Source organism: Amphiprion ocellaris, chromosome 20, assembly GCF_022539595.1.
Source record: "Amphiprion ocellaris isolate individual 3 ecotype Okinawa chromosome 20, ASM2253959v1, whole genome shotgun sequence".
Classification (NCBI taxonomy): Eukaryota; Metazoa; Chordata; class Actinopteri; family Pomacentridae; genus Amphiprion; species Amphiprion ocellaris.
Window position 1 is genome coordinate 14,694,109 of NC_072785.1, and position 17,268 is coordinate 14,711,376.

Sequence of the window (17,268 nt, forward strand, 5' to 3'; positions counted from 1 at the left end):
CTTTTACGCACGAATTTAAATATTTTTGAACCATTTTAAAGTCCGTCTTATGTCTGTTTTGAGTTTAATTTCAGTTTTCAGTATCTCTTCAAATAAAACACTTAATATCTGTTGTAAATCCAGCTGCGTAAAGCGCTTTAACATGCGCATTGAGTGAAAACATGAGGTCGGGCTCTCCTGCAAAGTTGTCCAGCGGGTGTAAAGTTACGAGCGACCAGGACACACCTCTAGAGGGAGTTCCCGGGGAGGTGGAAACAAGGAGCGGATCGTTTCTCCTGCACAAAGTCAGGAGCCCTTTCACTTGGAGCGAGCGGTCATCTGGGCCTGCGGCTGCGCGTCTTTTCCCGCAGCAGTAGCCGCCGTGTGCCCACCAGAGGAAAAATGCCCGGGATGGGCAACTCTTTACGCGCGGCTGCCCTCCTGGCTTTCGTGGTTCTCTCCATTCTGGTGTCACTTCTGATTAGCAGCGTGCAGCAGTTTGGAGCGAGAGTATCGCACTTTTCGAACGCAACTCTTCCCGGTGATGAGGAGAAGCTGGCGTCGCTCCGCGGGGCGTTGATTTACCAGCTCAACGAGAGGAGAAAAGAAATTATTCCACTGCTTTTACCTGAGGACGGCGATGAAAACGGACTATCGGAGGAAGCTCGACATTCTTCCCGAGCGCAAGACCCGATTTTGGATTACAATCTGTGGAATGAGATCACACTTGGCTCCAGGAAAGCGCATCTGGATGAAATGGGTTGTGATTCTCTGGTGGACATGCAGGCGGTGGAGATCCTCGGGTCTGGATACACCAAGCTGGTTGTCAGAGTTAATCTGGCAGGAGGTCAGCCTGTGGCGTTGAAACTCGTCAACGAGCAGGGCATCGACATGGGCAAGTGTTTGGAGGATTTCAAAGACCCCCAAGGCTGCCGTGAGCTCGTTTCTTCCAAGCTGCAGAAAGAAATAGTTCTGTTGCAACGACTGAAGCATCCAAATGTCATAAAGGTGAAGTTTCCTTTATGTCTGTCTTGACTTTGTGCATTTTTATTTTTTTTAAACTGAAACTTTTTATCCACTGAAAATGCAAAGTTACAGTCCAAATGCTAAGGCAGCATTATAATCAGTATACTTCCTTGTGTATTTGTTTAACTTAATGATTATATGGGGCATTGAGGAGCTGCTCTGCCAACTTTTAAGCTCTGGAACTGCTGCAGTTTATTATTAAGACTTTCCATAATCCATGTACCACTGCTCACATTTTCCTTTGTCTCACACACAGTGCACTGGATGAAAGGTTTCATTAGCTCTGTGGGGCCTTCCCATGTAATTAAATTAAAATCACTGACCCTGCTCTGACCTTTGGGTCCAGTTTGGCAAGAGCAGACAATGTGCCTCTGTCCTCTCTACTATCCCTGGTTGCATCTGAAACCCCCTGCGCTTATTCGCTCAAGCCATTACAGCCCAATCTAGAGCTAGTTTGAGCTAAACCGGTGAGCTTGTTTTTACAATCCAAGCAGTTGATATGTTTCACAAACGCAGACTGCAATCCTCCAGTAGGCTAAAATGCGATTTTACTGTCTCAAGGCGAGGTTGGCAGAACACCGTGTCCTATTATTTACCCCCGCGCAGAACTTTTACTGGCTTTGACCTGATTTTTTGCTGAATTAAAATGCAAAATCAAACAGTAGCCGTGGCCTTTTTTAAGACTGTCTCTAGTTTACTGTGACTAACCGCAGTTATTTTCCACTCTGCAGCTCAAGGGCCACTGTGCAGGAGGCCGAGGAGGAGGAGGAGGAGGAGGAGAGGGAGGAAGAGTCACAGTCATTCTTGAGCAAGGGAATCCTCTCCAGATGATCCAGCTGCTGCAGAGCCCCTGGGAGGACAGATTCAGGGTAAGCAGCCCCTCAGCTGTCGATACGCATGCTCTGTCATTTATCTCTGACACCGCTCGGCACTCTGGGAGGCTCTGACTGTTTCTCTCGCACACATATTGTTTGGGGAGCATGTGCAAGCCGTTGCTCTTGTTGGCAGAAGAGATGAAGGTTGAAAGACGAGGGAGGCGGACATTTGAAACTCCTGGAGCTCTGACATCTGTCCCTCAGAGTATTTGATCAGGCCGGGGTTGGAATGGAGATGGGTCCTGGAGTTAATCCACTGCTGGCTGGGAATGTCATCTCATCCCCAACACACACACACACACGCACACACGCACACACGCACACACGCACACACACTCAACCCCCATCACAGGTATGCTCATAGTGGGAGTCAACAGAGGCTGAATTTACACTCCAGAGATCCACAATATGTGTGTGTGTGCGTTCATGCATGGATGTGTTTGAAAGGGAGAATGGCTGGGAGGGGTAAGAATGTCTGAGTTTGCATGTTTTGTTTTTGGATTAGTAAAAGAAACCCGGCATTCTGAAGTATCATCTCAACTATGGGCCTCATTTCGCTGCATCACCCAAACAGGCGTTCATAATACCCCCCTCGAGCAGCTCGGCCTCTTTCAGCTACATTGCATCTGTGCAGCCTACAGTAATCCCGGGGTGTTTGGTTTCACCCAGCCCTGTTTTTACAGTGCTCCGATCCCAACCAAGTGACGTCCAAGAGACTCGGGGCATTACCTAACACTGCAGCTATGTTTGTAGTGTGACAGAAGCATTTCATGCTCTGTCAGCGCGTGGCTAATGCCTTTATTTTGCCTTTGGTAGCCTACTTATTTTCTCTTTCAGTTTTTATTATAGGGTATAAAGAGTGCTATAAAAACAGGCGCAGGAAATGGCTTGCAAATGTGGTTGGTGAAACGTCTTAAAACCAAATGCTTTTGTGAGCCTGAAAGTTTTTTATATTTAGTTGTTTTTTGCTATAAAATGAGACTTAATTACATCGTCCGATGTGTCGTCTTTTCAGGAAAAAACAAGCATTTTTAGCTTGAATACTAGGATTTTTGAGGGTGTGCTAACATTAAAAAAAGATTTTAAATCAACAAGAAGTGAAAAGAACCATATCATCCTTTATATTCTGGTAAAACACAAAAACTGAACTTTGCAGCTACAGGCAATGACAGATTTTTTTCACAAATGATTTTCTTGAAACAGTTTTTTTTTTTTTTTTAATTAATGAAACTGTTAAGATAATGCTGAATAAAAATACACCAGCAACAATTTTGATTATTCAAGATCCTTAAAAATAGTTCTGTAAGCAAAAGTTTTGCAAAAATACTTTAAGTTTCTACCATGAATTTTATTTTGTCTTCTTGGGTGGAAAATGTAATAATTTTTGGACTCTGCACCTTCAGTTATGACAAAACAAACAGCCAAATATGTCCAGCATAGGCTTTAGGAAGTCATGATTGGTATTTTACGGTATTTATTTTATGGGCCATATACTTTAATGTGTTATCAATTTAAATGCTAATGAAAATAATGATAGGTTGCAGCCCAATTTAGTCTGTAAAATATTGGAAAATATTAAATGTATTTAAAAAAAAGGCTAATGTCTTATCTTACAATTTAAAAGAAAGCAATCTGAATCTGCCTCAGAATTTAATGGGTTCTTGTCTAGTGCATGATCCACCTGTTCGTTAAATTTTATGAAATTGATCTGTGTAGCTTTTAACTTCAACAAACAGTACAGAAAAGATAGATCTCACTTATTGCAGGAAACATTCATAATAACAGGCTCCAGGCTTAAGATTATCTGTAAGCTGCTGTTTGACCAACGTAATGGCAAGAATAAAAAAAACTAACATTCAAAATGAAAACCCCTGCAGGAGATTATTCATATTCTCTTGCCACTGAGCTGAACTTAGTGATTTTTTCATCTTTGCTTAATACATTTTTCATTTATTTTAGTTATTTAAATTGTTGCAGATACACCTTTGTTGACCGATTGATAGATTGTGGCGGTCCTTCCAGCATTTTTGGAGCTACCAACACATTATGTTTCACCGTGACTGTGTTTCTGTCATCCGTCCAGCTGATCAAGTTTTGACATGTCCGATCTCCAGGTGTGTCTGGACCTGGTCAGGCTCCTCCACTTCCTGTCCCAGTCTCCTCTGGGCTCCGTGGCCCTGCTGGACTTCCAGCCCCGGCAGTTTGTCACAGTGTCCGGCGAGCTGAAGCTCACAGACCTGGACGATGCCAGCGCTGAGGAAACTGCCTGCCAGAGCGACACAGACTGCACTCTCGAATTTCCACACAGAAACTTCACCCTGCCCTGCTCGGCTCGGGGAGTGTGTGAGGGCCTGAATGAGAAGAGGAACATTTACAATGCCTACAGGTTAAAAAAAAAAAAAAAAAAAAAGTGACAGTTTTACTGCATGACAGATGTGTGATGGAGCAGCAGCTACATAGATAACTGCTTAAATATAGGCCAGGCTGACACTTAAATGGCTACAGTTAGGATGTGCAGCTGGAAATTTGCACTTTGGTAGAGGAAAGTGTGATGAATACATTGTTAGTTTCAGTGGAGAAGGGGAGTGTTTTCCTCTTTTTAAAAAGGGGCTCAGATTTTTTGACAGCTTTATGGACTGTGTTTGTTTTAACACCCGCGTGAGATGAGTCATGTTCTGTGGGAACTATGTGACGAGACTTGTCCGTCTTTCTGTCTGTCTGAATGAGTTGTCTCTGCCTGGCCCCAGGTATTTTTTCACCTACCTGCTGCCTCACCAGGCCCCGCCCGGCCTCACACACCTGGTAGACCACATCATGAACTCCACAGGTGAGGACGAGAGTCGTCTTGACATGATGGGATGTTAACTGTTGAAGATCAGAAAGCAAATCATTCCATTATGGGAGTCGTGTAATGACATGCCTCCGTCTAAGTGCTTCATTTACGGAGCTCGACAAGATACTTCATGACATGTAACACGGTAATGAATACAAGTATTTATGCGTTGAGATCACATGACTCAGATAAGACAGTAGAGAGCGAACAAAACAAGCACCAAATGGTCCATTTTGGCTGACTTACCTGTAGTCACTTCTATCTTTTATCACACTGAATTCATTGTGTGTGTTCAGGGGAGCTGAAAGCTGACATCAATCAGACGCTGGAGGCCTTTGAACACATCCTCCTCCTCTACAAATCTGGCCTACACCTGGACAATCTGCCTCCATCAGTAGTTAAAGGTAAGGGCTGGAGGAATGAAGGCTGCTTTAATAATAAAAAAAAAATACAGTGAGCTTTTTCTTCTCTTCTTCTTGGAGAGAATGCTCTGCTTTTATTTTTTTTTGATCCACTTACAGAGAAAGGCAGACAATCTACACCTCTGTTTTCATTTTGTATCTTGGGGGAAAAAAATGAAGGGAGGGGGGTTTGCTTCTCCCGTTCGGTCTGTTTTGACAGGTTTATTAGGCAGCTGGAATGAGAGGACAAGACCAACAAAGTGTGATTAATCCTGCATGTCTCTGGCTCAGAAAGCTCAGTCGGTGTTCATTTTTTTTAAAAAAAGGGAAAAAAACACGACTTGAGATTGGCACATACGGGGTTATTCTTCAATTCTGTTGCCTTTCAGCTTTTTTGGAAAACTTATGTAATCCATTGTAGAGGGGGAAAAAACTATATTTAACAGTCTTAGATTGTTGCCTTTCAGCATCGTCATATTTTTTGCAAACTTCGTGTCCTACTTTTGTAACCCCTCGATATATAAGCGCTGAAAGTCCTTCACTTTTCTTCTCTCCAGCTCTACTCGCTGCCCCCTTCACCCTCCCGCCGTTCCTCTCAGCCGTATGAAATATTAATAACAGAATGACTGGCTGCGTTCCTGCGGCGAGATTTTCCGTCCCCCAGATGCTGGACTGTTTATATAGCAGCGCTTTGTGAATTTAATCACAGATTCAGGGTAGAGAGGCCTCAGTGCTGGGGCCGGCACCAGGAGGGAATGTTCCAGCTTAACAAGGAGGTGCCAGGAGTCAACTGCTTCTGCTGAGTGTGTGTGTGATAAGAAACGTGTGTCTGTGTGTGTTTAGCTGAACTAGAGATGTAGTTTTGGTGGAGGACAAGCCTCGTATTGCTTTTAGTTAGTTAATTTTAGCTGACGTATTGGGAAGGTTACGACTCTCATGCATTAAGACTATGTGTCACGTTATTATACATGTAGCAGCTGGTTTGCTTAATTTATCATATGAATGAGAAAACTGAAAAAAAAACTTTAAAAATCACCATTTATTTATGTCTTGTTAGTTGAAGAGACCTTTATTAAAGTTTCTCCCGGTTGTTTTTACACTTTGGATTAAACACAGGAGATATATTTAATGAGCTTTAGAGGTGTTAGTTGGCCTATTTTCTTTTAATGTTATACACAATCAGGCTTTTTACCCCTGTTTCTAGCCAATAAGTGAACTTTTCCCCTGCTGATTATTTTCATACTTAATGGAGTGATATTGATCTTCTCATCTAATTCTCACAAAATAGGCAAATGATTCTATTTATCCAAAATGTTGGACTGTCACTTTAAATGATTAAACACAGAAGGAGGGGGGGAAAAAAATCAATGATTGTGCAATTGAATAAATAAAATAAAAAACACATGGGCTCATTAACAAAAGAGAGGGAAAAAAGTAATTGCAGCCAAAGACTACACTTTGTAAAATAGGCCAAATGGAAACGCAGCTCTAAGAAGTCTAATAATCCGTGTCTGTGTGTGTGAGACGCTCATCAAGTCCCAAGTTTTAATTTGAAATTGCTGACAGATGGAGATTCATTGGTACCGTGGACGTAACTTTTACACAGCTGAGATCATCTGCTATGTGGTGAAGTAAAGATTTCGTTTGTTGCAAGGTTACATTTAGTTGTGTGCAGGAAGGCAAAGCCCGGATCCATTTATGACCTAAACTATATAATATGTGATAATCTGTGCATTAATATGAAAGGAAGTCTGTTCTCCCGTTCGTTATCTTAAACACAGAGGCTTTATATTCGTACATCTTTGTCTCTTTAACAGCTGAGGTCCGCCACCCTTTAGCTCCCCAACAGGCCTCTTTTTTTTTTCCTCCCCTGAGAAGGATCCTCGAAACACTCCTTCTCCTTGTTCCCTTTTCTCAGACCCAGAAGGCAGATCCTTGTGTCTTTTTCCTCTTAACAATACTCCCCCACACACACACCGCCTCCTGCCATTTAGGAAGGTTAACAGTTTGTAGCAGTGTGCCTCCTCCGTACAGGCTCACAGACGAGGCTTTTGTCCATTTCTGGAGTGTGTGTGTGTGTGTGTGTGTGTGTTTGTGTTGATGTGTGTGTGTGTGTGTGTGCGTGCTTTTCTCTCATGGCTCCTGCTAATGTGTAGCAGATGATTTAAGGCCAGATCCACAAGACGTCTGACTCAGAGAATTATAATGATGAATGTAACGCAAATGTTAGGAAGCTGGACGGTGAAGTGAAGTGATGTAGTTTTTAGTCTACGGCAGCAGTTTGTCAAAGAAAAGCTCAAACTGGTGCAGAATGGAGTTTGGGACTTCATAGAGTTGTAGAAAGTTCTGGTTTGACATTAACATTTTAAAGAAAAATATTGCTGAATTGATTAGATGCTCATTGTGTTAGTTGAGCAGGTGCAAAACAATAATTTTTCAAGCAAAAGACACATTTTGTTAGTCTACATTTGGAATCCCTGCTTTCTTTCGCTCATGTAAATCTATTAAATATTATAGAACGTTGCTTTGTTGATTTTTAAAAAAAAAAAGCTATTTAAATTATGAACTTGTAATTTTTAACAATATTCTTGTATTTCATAGACTGAATGATTAATATATCTAGAGAGAAAATGGCAGATTAATTGATAAATTAAATTGATCATTAGTTGCAGGTATATTTGTTACAAAAACTGGCAGCAGAAATTAAGTGTAAATGTTCGCGTTTTGGTACCATGTGAATATTTATGCATGTTTTGGAACATTTCTTTTTTATACATTTTGAATTTTTGCCTATTTCCACTGTCGAATGGGGGGGGGGCTAAATGCAGTATACTATACATACACATTTTAATACAACACAGCAGTTTATATAAATACATTTATTTTTTATCATGATAAGAACAAACTGTTTTAAATTTTTAAAAAAAATTTGCACAAAAACTGGATCTCACTGTTTCCACTAAATATTATACTCAGCGGTGCACTATATATGTTTGTACCCTTAAATCCGTCACTCACAACCGTATTAGAAAATCCTTTGATTCAGTCGGAGCTTTGCAGTTGCATCGTATCTTTACTTTCAACCTGTTTTCTTTGTAGTTCGTCTTATCTGTATTCTCTTCTTTCAGCGCCGCTCTGTATTAGTCTTCCCCGCCGGGATCATTAAACTTTCATCTTATCCTCAGAGAGCGCTTCCAGTTCTTTCAGTAGTCTCCTGTATTGAAGTGGCTTCTCCTTTTCTGTGGTTAGATTACACTGTGATGCGAGGTATGGGCACCTCTGGGAACGTGGAGTACCGCTGCTGGCCGTCCTACAGCCAGCAGGGCTGCGTGCTGTCGGTCCACAGCGCCAAGGAGGCGGCATATATCTGTAACTCCCATTCTCAGTGCAACAGCTTCACTTTGACGGGACAGAAGACGTGGACGGGTGAGTAAAGCCTCCGCTATACCCGTCTGCTGGTGTCTGATCTGAAATGTTATTTTGTGTCAAGGTCCTTGGTACCGTCTATACTTTCTCATCTCACTCTAGTTTGAATAAAATGTTAAATAGGTATTAATCACACCTTAAGTAGACTCTAATGTATAATTCCCCACCTGCCACATGACTGTCACTAAGTGATCATAATCCGTGGCTACTCCTTTAAACCTTTGATGCAGCTTTTTAAAATCGAAATATACACAGATGTTGAGGACATCAAGTCAGGACATGTTGCTTTATAAATGTTGCCACCATATTTAACAGGACTCTTTTCCTCATTCAGTTATTTTTTTAAATTTTGTGCTCTGCAGGTCGCCTCCTTGCCTCCTTCCGGAGCAGCTTCAGTCACCTGGAGCCTGATGGGACGTCAGAAGTGTATGTGAAGAAAACCAAAGCTCTTGAAACTCCCACAGTGTGACCTACAGGGCAAATAAAGCAGTCACATCGCAGTCGAACTGAAGTCGAGAGTTGACCTGCAGCCAAGCGATGTGGAAGTAAAGCAAAATTTTGCGCTTAAGACATAAAAAACTGCGTCCTCCTCGTGAACATGTTGATCGCAGCTCGGCTCTGTGAAGCGGCGTTAGAGACTGAGCTGACGAGGAGGTGTTTGAAGTGAGCAAGTGAATGTGATGTATTTATAGGGCTTCTGCTCAGTGACTGTTTGATCTGCCTGCCAGCTCGCTGCCTCTGCCAGCTACTATTTAAAGGGATTTCCCTTCAGGTACAATTAAGGAGGGAGAGCCTTGTGCCCTCAACGTGTTTTTTTTTTCTACCTTGCCTTTATTTGCCATGTGTGTTGGCTTTTGTTGTGAGGCTGGGTCCCCATAGTGAGATTTTTTTTCTTTAAACCAAAGAGGTAATAAGAACAGCCACTGCAGCTCAGCGTTTGAAGCCTGAGGACGAGAAAGGAAAACAAGCTCTTATGCAAATACACTTTGATGTTAATGCGCTGAGGTTGCGACTGTTTTTTCATGGTTCTCTGGCTTCGCTGCGCTGCGGTATGAGATGGTAACAACCATATAAGCATTTACACATCAACAATGAGCAAAGATGATTAAAACCATTCCAGAGTAGTCTGTTTTACATACTTCTGTAAACTTACTTATAGTTTTTAGTTCCTAAATATTTATGTGATCAAATGAAATGTAATTGCTCTTACATGTTTGTGCATTACAGCTTACATGCACCTTGTGGGTGAAACTTTTATTTTCAATGAAAAATTATTCACTTCAGTGTTTTTTTTATACTTCACTTGTTGTAACTGTGCAGTTTTTTGCAATTTGTACTTATATAAATGTTTTGTTTCTACCTTTTGCACTTGTAGTGATTTTTATTGTATTAAGTGCAACTACAGCTGACAGCCTGTTTATTTGTCATTAGCACCTTCGTGTGTGTTGCAGTGGAGGAGGGGAAACTTGCATGTGTATGCTGTCCTGGTTTTCTGTGTGTGTTTAAGTCCTTTATCTGGTCGCATGCCCCCACATCTACAATCTGTAGCCCATCTGAATGGCTGAGACAGTGAAACCTACGGAGCTCCGCAGAGTTTGCACAATACCATAGGAATGCATTCAAATGCACCGTCATGCTGAGCTCATTATCAGCCTTAATTAATACATGTGAATTAGCTTACTCACCGGCCCTTTCTCATGATGACAGAGGGGGCATTACTGCAAGACAAAGGCAGCCATCAGGACAATCAGAGCTCAACCTGAGTTTTGCACACGAATGGGCTCCCATCTGTGGCGGCCAGGAGCAACCTGGTGAGGTTGAGATAAGGGCAGGTCTGCATGGTGGCAGGCTGAAGGATTTAGAACCTTAAAGATTCAGCAGCCACAGAGTTTAGAGCAGGAGGAAAAAAGGAAATACATGTGGTGTTGTAATGCAAGCCAGAGATCTGCCACGTTTCTTCCAAAAGTTTATTCCGTGTTCCCTGTTTCTGTTAAAAAGGAAAATAACTAATAATCTATGCACATTTTTAGTTAAAATGATCAAGAATCCAATGCTGCATCTCAATAGAGACATACAAAGCAGTTTTACACACAACCTTCATTTTAACACAGACTGAAAAACAAGAATACCAAAACCGGATACGGCAAATTCCAGATATCTCTGTGGTGAGTCCTTTACCGTTCAGCCATACCACCACCACTGACTTGAAAGAGCATGTCTCTGTCTACAAATTACACTTTTATGGCAGAGGCAGCAGGGAGGCCTCCGGGTTCTCTTTCCCTTATGTTGGCCCCTTGTTGTCTGGACAAAGCTGGCTGATTAGAGTCTTGATTATACAGATAAGGAGTCTGACTCAGATTAGATAAGGCCAAACCAACTCACTGGATCAAGGCAGCTGGACTGACTAGAAGGACTGGTTGTATGGTGGAGAAAAAATCCCCAAACAATGGCCTGAACGATAATAATCAAGTTTTGATTTGCTGAGAAAGAGTCCTCACTTCTGTATGGTGAGAATGATGTTACCCCAAGCAGCCGCTTAGCTTTAGCTTTTGCTTAGCTTACTTTTTTGTCCCAAAGACCAGGAAGGTCTCATTAGTTCCATAAAGTTATACCGTTTAAGTACAGTTTGGGGGAAAGTGTTTATTCATTCTCTTGATCATGAGTTAGATGAGAAGATGAATTCCACATTCATATAGTATCAGGTGAATATATAGTCCAACAAAAAGTATTCATTGTCTTAGACGTTTGCCTGTTTTATTGCTTTTCAACATTCAAGCATTCTGTATTTATTTTGTTGTTTTTTGACAATTATTTACAAATTAAAAGACTCTTTTGTGTCAAAGTAAAATCAGATTTTGGCACAGTAATGTCAATTTAATCAAAATATTAAAGGTAAAGTAAATGATTGCATAAGCATTCATCCCATGTAAAGTGACATCTAATTCAATATGGTTGTAGCCAAATGGGGCTAGAAGTCTCACAATTAATGAAATAGAGATCATCTGACTGCAGTGAATGTGTCTCAGGTGATCGTAGCATAAATAATCCAGAAGGTCCAGGCACTGGTTTATCAGTAGTCCTGGTTATAAGTACACAATGGGGACAAAGGAACACTACAAAAAACACCAGAAAGTCACTGAAAAACATATGTAAGGCGAAGGGTGCGAGAATATTTTCTAGTCACTAAATATCCCTAGAGTACAGTTAATTCAGTCATTAAGAACTATTAGAAATATGACACGTGTAATCTTTTCTTCTAAATCTGAGTGATTGTGCAAGAAAGACACTAGTGAGGAAGGCCACCAAGACACCTATGACTCCTCTAAAAGCAACGCTGTCTTATACGGTCCTTGATTCAATAGTTGCATTTCCGGAAGACACATTAAAGATGAACAGCTGACTCAGTAAGCTTCTCACAGTCTTCATTCCTAAATAAGGTCTTCACAATGATAATACAGGGAGCAATCCCTGTACTTCCTTCCAGCGATATAAGCTGTAATTTATTCTAGTTTACAGCTGTGGTTCATCCTTCTCCACATCAGCCCCGAAAAGAAAATGTCTGCCGTCGGAGTGGTTTGTCTTGGCAGTCTTTTTGACAGAGCTAATGGATGTCTTGGCTTCGTGCAAAGCTTGCACATGTTGTTCTGTGCTCAAATGTTTTGAAATGCATCACAAATGCAGAATGTTGATAGATTCATTACATTATTCAGTTGGATATATATATCCACACCACGACAAAGCGTCTTTCTTCATCCTCGGGCCTGTTGGAGAGCCTGGGGTTGGTGAATCAGCACCATGTTCTGTGGTTGTTCCATGCAGAGGACGTCCTCACAGCACAGTTTTTGTATTCTTAGTTGAGGCTGAAAGTATTCCCCTTCTTCCTCTGACTTTGTTTTTTTAGCTCAAACTTCCCTGTGGAGGTTTGAAGGTTGAGCTGCTCTAAGCTTATTTTGTTTGTTTGTTTGTTCTGTTCTGAAAGTCGGTTTTTGTTGAGGGATATTTTCATATTTGCACTGTGGTGAAACATATAAAACATGGCATTCCTGCCCCCATGTTCATGTGTGGTACACTGTTCCCCTGTTTTTTAACCATGTAATTGACAAGTTGGTCTTTTTGAAAGGCTCAGGGAATGAGCGGGGGAGGAGAATGATTGTTTTTTTTTACTCAGCTCCATACCCCTCCATTTCTGTTTTTTTAAGTTTCCAGTTTCACCCGACTTGTTTCCGTCAGGTTTTATTCATGACCTCCATCTGGAAATAATATAAGTTCATGAAAACAAGCCATCAGCAATTTTAGGGAAGACTTGCATGTGCACATGTGTGTGTGCACGTGAAAGCAGGGGGGGCATTAGGGCTTCTTCTGTGGGGTTCAGGCTCCACAGCGAGAAAGACGTGTATGACTAAGCTAAGAACCAAAGCCTCCATCATCCTCTCTTAAAATCCTGGTGCAGTGCATTTGTGGTCTTGCTAAAGTCTTTGATTCGAATGCAAAGTTAGTCATCAAATGCTAGAAACCACAGTTGCTGGGAGAAATTATGTGTCAGGCAGGTCTTTGGCAAAGTGTTTGACCTTGGCTCAGACTAAAAATATGCATTAACTCAGTGAAAGCCTGCATAGTTCTGCAGGAAAGAAGATCTGGCTTGTGTTTGACTTGCTCGCGGGAGCGTATGCGGCCTGTGACGGGGGAGATAGAGCAGATATTCACTCGACTCCAGCCTCACAGAAACACCTCTGTGTCTGTCTGCCGTCTTGGCTGCGGTACACAGGAGGCCGGCCGGTCACACCTGAGAGCCTCTGAAGAGTAGCCAGACATTTAGCCGGCCTGTACCGAGCACACAGGCGTCTTAGTTTGCAGGCGTATCTAACTGTCCAGCTAAGTATTTGTCTGTCTGCCTGTCTGCCTGGAGCCGATACAATCTCTTTTAGAGTCATAATGGCTTTAGCAGGCCCTGAAGGAGAGAGCAAGTAGGTGTGTGTAAGGAGAGGTTTTCATTTCTGCCTGTCTGCATTTGGGGAAAGAGGGGGGGAGTGGCTGGATCATGTTTTAAAAGCCCTGAAGTTAACCCCAGTCAAAAGGTTTATGCCTACCACTAAAGCCACAGAGGCATCTTGAAAGGTGTAATGGCTCAGTGTTGTATCCAGTGACAGCTCCATGGACACACTGCACTGTTCTCAGGTGAATAGATTACTGCTGTACAGTTTGTTTCCATTCAAATGGGGCCATTGATGCTTTAAAAAAGGCCTGATTCAATGCCAGATTTTAAACAAAAGTGTTAAAGTTGGATTTGTGTCTAGTTTTGTGTCTTCTTTGAATGTCTTTTGCTACGGCACTGGAAAACCCTTTCTGGTTATGAGATCCCCACATGTTCCTCTGCCCTGCATTCCCTCCCACTACATCACAGCAGCAGTCTGGGTCATTTTTCTTTTGAAGCTCCCACCTCTCCCCCCTCCTCCCACTCTTCCTCACCAGTCCATCCATCATACCGAGTCTGTGGAACCTCCTTTCACCCCACCCGTCCTCCTCTGTTGCTGCCGCTGCCCTCCCTCTCTGTTTGAAACGCTCCTTGAGGCCAAAAAACCTCCGTAGCCTTGCTATTAATTTAGGCCTCCACTGCTGCTGTTGCATTGTTCCACTTCATACATAACTCCAACCCTCCATCATCCTCCTCCTCCTCCTCCTGCCAGTCTTCACCATAACCTTCCTTCCAAGTCACATCCCACAACTGCTGCAAAGCATCTGGAGTTTCCCCCATCTTTCAACCAGCCCGAGCCCTGAGGGCAGGGCTGCCGAGGATCAGGAACCGTGGTTTGTATGTGTGTGTGTGTGTGTGTGTGTGTGTGTGTGTGTGTTTCTGACTACTGCTGTTCAAATCAAAGTGTCTGCCTTTTGTTGCGTGCTCTGGAATCCCCTCCGTCACACCTCGGCTGTTTCTCAGCAGGGGGACTGCTGCCCCCAGCCAGAGGAAGACTTCCTTCTCTGCAGTTAATCTTTCACCACAAATACGCCACAGACCCCCTCAGAGGTACTGAATTATACACAAATTAAATGAATAGGCACATTCAGGACTTTTTGTTTGATGATTTTGTCTGTTTGCAAATTAAAGTATGTGATTTATTAATTACAGACACAACTAGCATTCTGGTGTTATTTATATATAATAATATACTGTAGTAAAAATGCATAAAAAATATAAACAGTTATTTCTTTCTTCTAGTAATTGATTTCTAAACCTAAGAAATCAATAAAAACACATCTTTTCAACACTGCCTACAACTCATAATCCCTTTTCTATATGTTCATGTCTCCATTTTATTTATCCGCCATATGAATACTATGAATCATTATTACTATAAATGTATCTATTAATTATTTATTACATAAATAAATGTGAAATGACTTTGACTTTTGACTTTTTATATGGACATTTGATGTTTGGTACAGTAGTGCCTTGTATCTCAATGTAGAATGTCTGCCATAAAAGGGAAATAAATTAGCTAATTAACTGTATTTGTAATTTAAATAATTAGATATTAATATTATAATTGGAAGTAATTAACTGTTAATACAATAGATGTTTACCTCCTCCCTCTTTGGCACAATGAAGTGCAGCTTTAATTTCCATGCACAGGTTGTTAAACCTGTGGAAAGCTGTGAACTGAAGCTCTTTGCCACAAGTCCTCAATTAGGGTTCTGCCCACACAGCCATAAAACAGTTAGTGGAATCATTCAGAGGCTGTTAGATTTAACACTATTAAGAGTTCATTAGTACCTGCATACACAAGTGCTGCTGCTATTGGAGGATCATTAACATAGAGCCATTAAAGTCGGCTAGAGGCCTTTTCACCCATGTTAATGAATCCCTTTTGGCTATCAACCATAATGGTTTTATGTTTATATGTACTCACATTTTATTTCACTTTTGTATATGGCGTAAACAAAGCGTAAGTGTTGTTTGAAGTGGAAAAAGTCCAAAGAGCTCATGTTAAACTTACACTGTAGGTCTCAAACTTTAAACTGCAGCTAAGCTACCAACAGATTGCAGATTGAATGTGTCAAGATGAATAATTAGATGCTTTTAAGATGGAAAAATATCATTAATTAATTAAATTATGACATTTGAAAACTGTTTATTAAATTTCAATTTACACAGTCGAGAAAAATGTGTGAAACCTATGAGAGCTAATGTATTATTAGTCTTAAAGGATTTATCTATAAATATTTTTTGCTAAATTTGTAATTAATTAAGTCGACTACTGAAAATGGACCACAATTACATCCCAATACATAAAAATTGCTCCACATTTGCTTCCACAATGTATTGGTAAACTGAGACTCATCGTGAAGCAAGTTCCTTATGAAAGCTGTGTGTGTGTGTGTGTGTGTGTGTGTGTGTGTGTGTGTGTGTTTGTGTGTGTGTGTGTGTGTGTGTGTGTGTGTGTGTGTGTGTGTGTGCGTGCGTGTGTGCGTGCGTGCGTGCTTGCGTGTGTGTGTCAAAAGACAAACAAAGAAAGCAGAATGGAAAACTATATTAAATAAAATAAATATTGTGATTAAATAATAAAATGATCAAAATATAGAATAACAATATAAAGTAAAGCCTAAAATATGAATACTAAGATGAATTATATTTGTGAAGAAAATATATTTTTATCAACAACACACCGTCACGCCTCAGAGGGTCTAAAGACTAATTTATTATACTATATACATATAAAGTATCCTATAGATATGTGCACTAAGTGGACATAACCTTAAAAAGTGGCAGTGATTTGTACACAGAAAGTGAAGCTGACAGTTGCCGATGAAGTGAGTGACAGAGAGGAAGGGAGCGAAAGAAAAACATTTAGATAGAAAGAGACACTGTGGTTTAGCTGGAGGTCATCTGATACTCGATCAGACAAAGACAATGATGGAAAGAGCGTAACAGAAGATGAAAGTCATGAGATTTCAGAGAAGTATTTGTTGCCGAATGATGAGATCGTACATTTTCCAGCTAAGCAGATGTCATTGAAATGTCGATTAAATGCGCGTCTCTCTAATTTAGTTATTTTTTGTCAGTTGTGTGGTTTCAAGTGAGGTGTAATTATGCACCACTGGGTTTTTTTCTTACTGCTGACTGTCGGACACTGTCACTTGGGGATAATAAAGATCACCTTTAACCTTTCAAACTTTACAAATCATATTGATATAAATTAGCATATTAATCTGTTTATATTCTGATGACTTGCTGCTGTATAGTTAAAAACTGTTAATGCCATTCAGAATTCACTAATAGTCTTTAACTTGAGTTAGTCCACATAAATAAATAGTATTTTCTTGTGTCAGAATTGTAAAATATGACAACACGTCTGGAAAATATATTCAACATTTTTGAGATTATACTTTTTAAAAATTTTTTTTAGCAATTTGTTGAAGAATACACTCAATTTGAAAATCCACATGCCCATACGTTACATTTAAAAATCATGCAGAACAGCACTTTCCCTGTGTTCTAGACAAAGGACCTGATATTTATAATACTGGGTGTTTAATAAATGCAATTCTGGCCACTTGCTTTTTCTGTGTGCAAAGATAACAAACATTTCCATCTTTTATATTCAAATATATTCTTCACAGATGTCCTTCATAGCTCACTTCTATATGTGAAAAGGTCAAATCTCACAATATTCAGAAGGACTTAAATGTTACGTAGCTTGGGCCCACTGTCATAAACCGCCATGTAAAAAAT

At 40.9% G+C, this 17,268-nt stretch overlaps 1 protein-coding gene across 1 annotated transcript; it reads left to right on the forward strand.

Annotated features, from left to right (window-relative positions):
* Positions 1-276: 276 nt before the first annotated feature.
* On the forward strand, positions 277-9,899 carry pkdccb (protein kinase domain containing, cytoplasmic b). Its single transcript, XM_023298971.3, has 7 exons — positions 277-987; positions 1,737-1,874; positions 3,995-4,266; positions 4,628-4,707; positions 5,010-5,117; positions 8,364-8,540; positions 8,903-9,899. Exons 1-7 carry the CDS (start codon positions 382-384, stop codon positions 9,007-9,009), a joined length of 1,488 nt encoding a protein of 495 aa, XP_023154739.2. The 5' UTR covers positions 277-381; the 3' UTR covers positions 9,010-9,899.
* The last annotated feature ends 7,369 nt before the right edge of the window (positions 9,900-17,268 follow it).

Excerpts from the sequence above, each read along its gene's own strand:
- pkdccb (XM_023298971.3), top strand. The coding sequence starts at position 382 with ATGCCCGGGATGGGCAACTCTTTACGCGCGGCTGCCCTCCTGGCTTTC. Across the intron at positions 4,708-5,009 it reads CCACATCATGAACTCCACAG|GGGAGCTGAAAGCTGACATC; the intron begins GTGAGGACGAGA and ends GTGTGTGTTCAG. Across the intron at positions 5,118-8,363 it reads GCCTCCATCAGTAGTTAAAG|ATTACACTGTGATGCGAGGT; the intron begins GTAAGGGCTGGA and ends TTCTGTGGTTAG.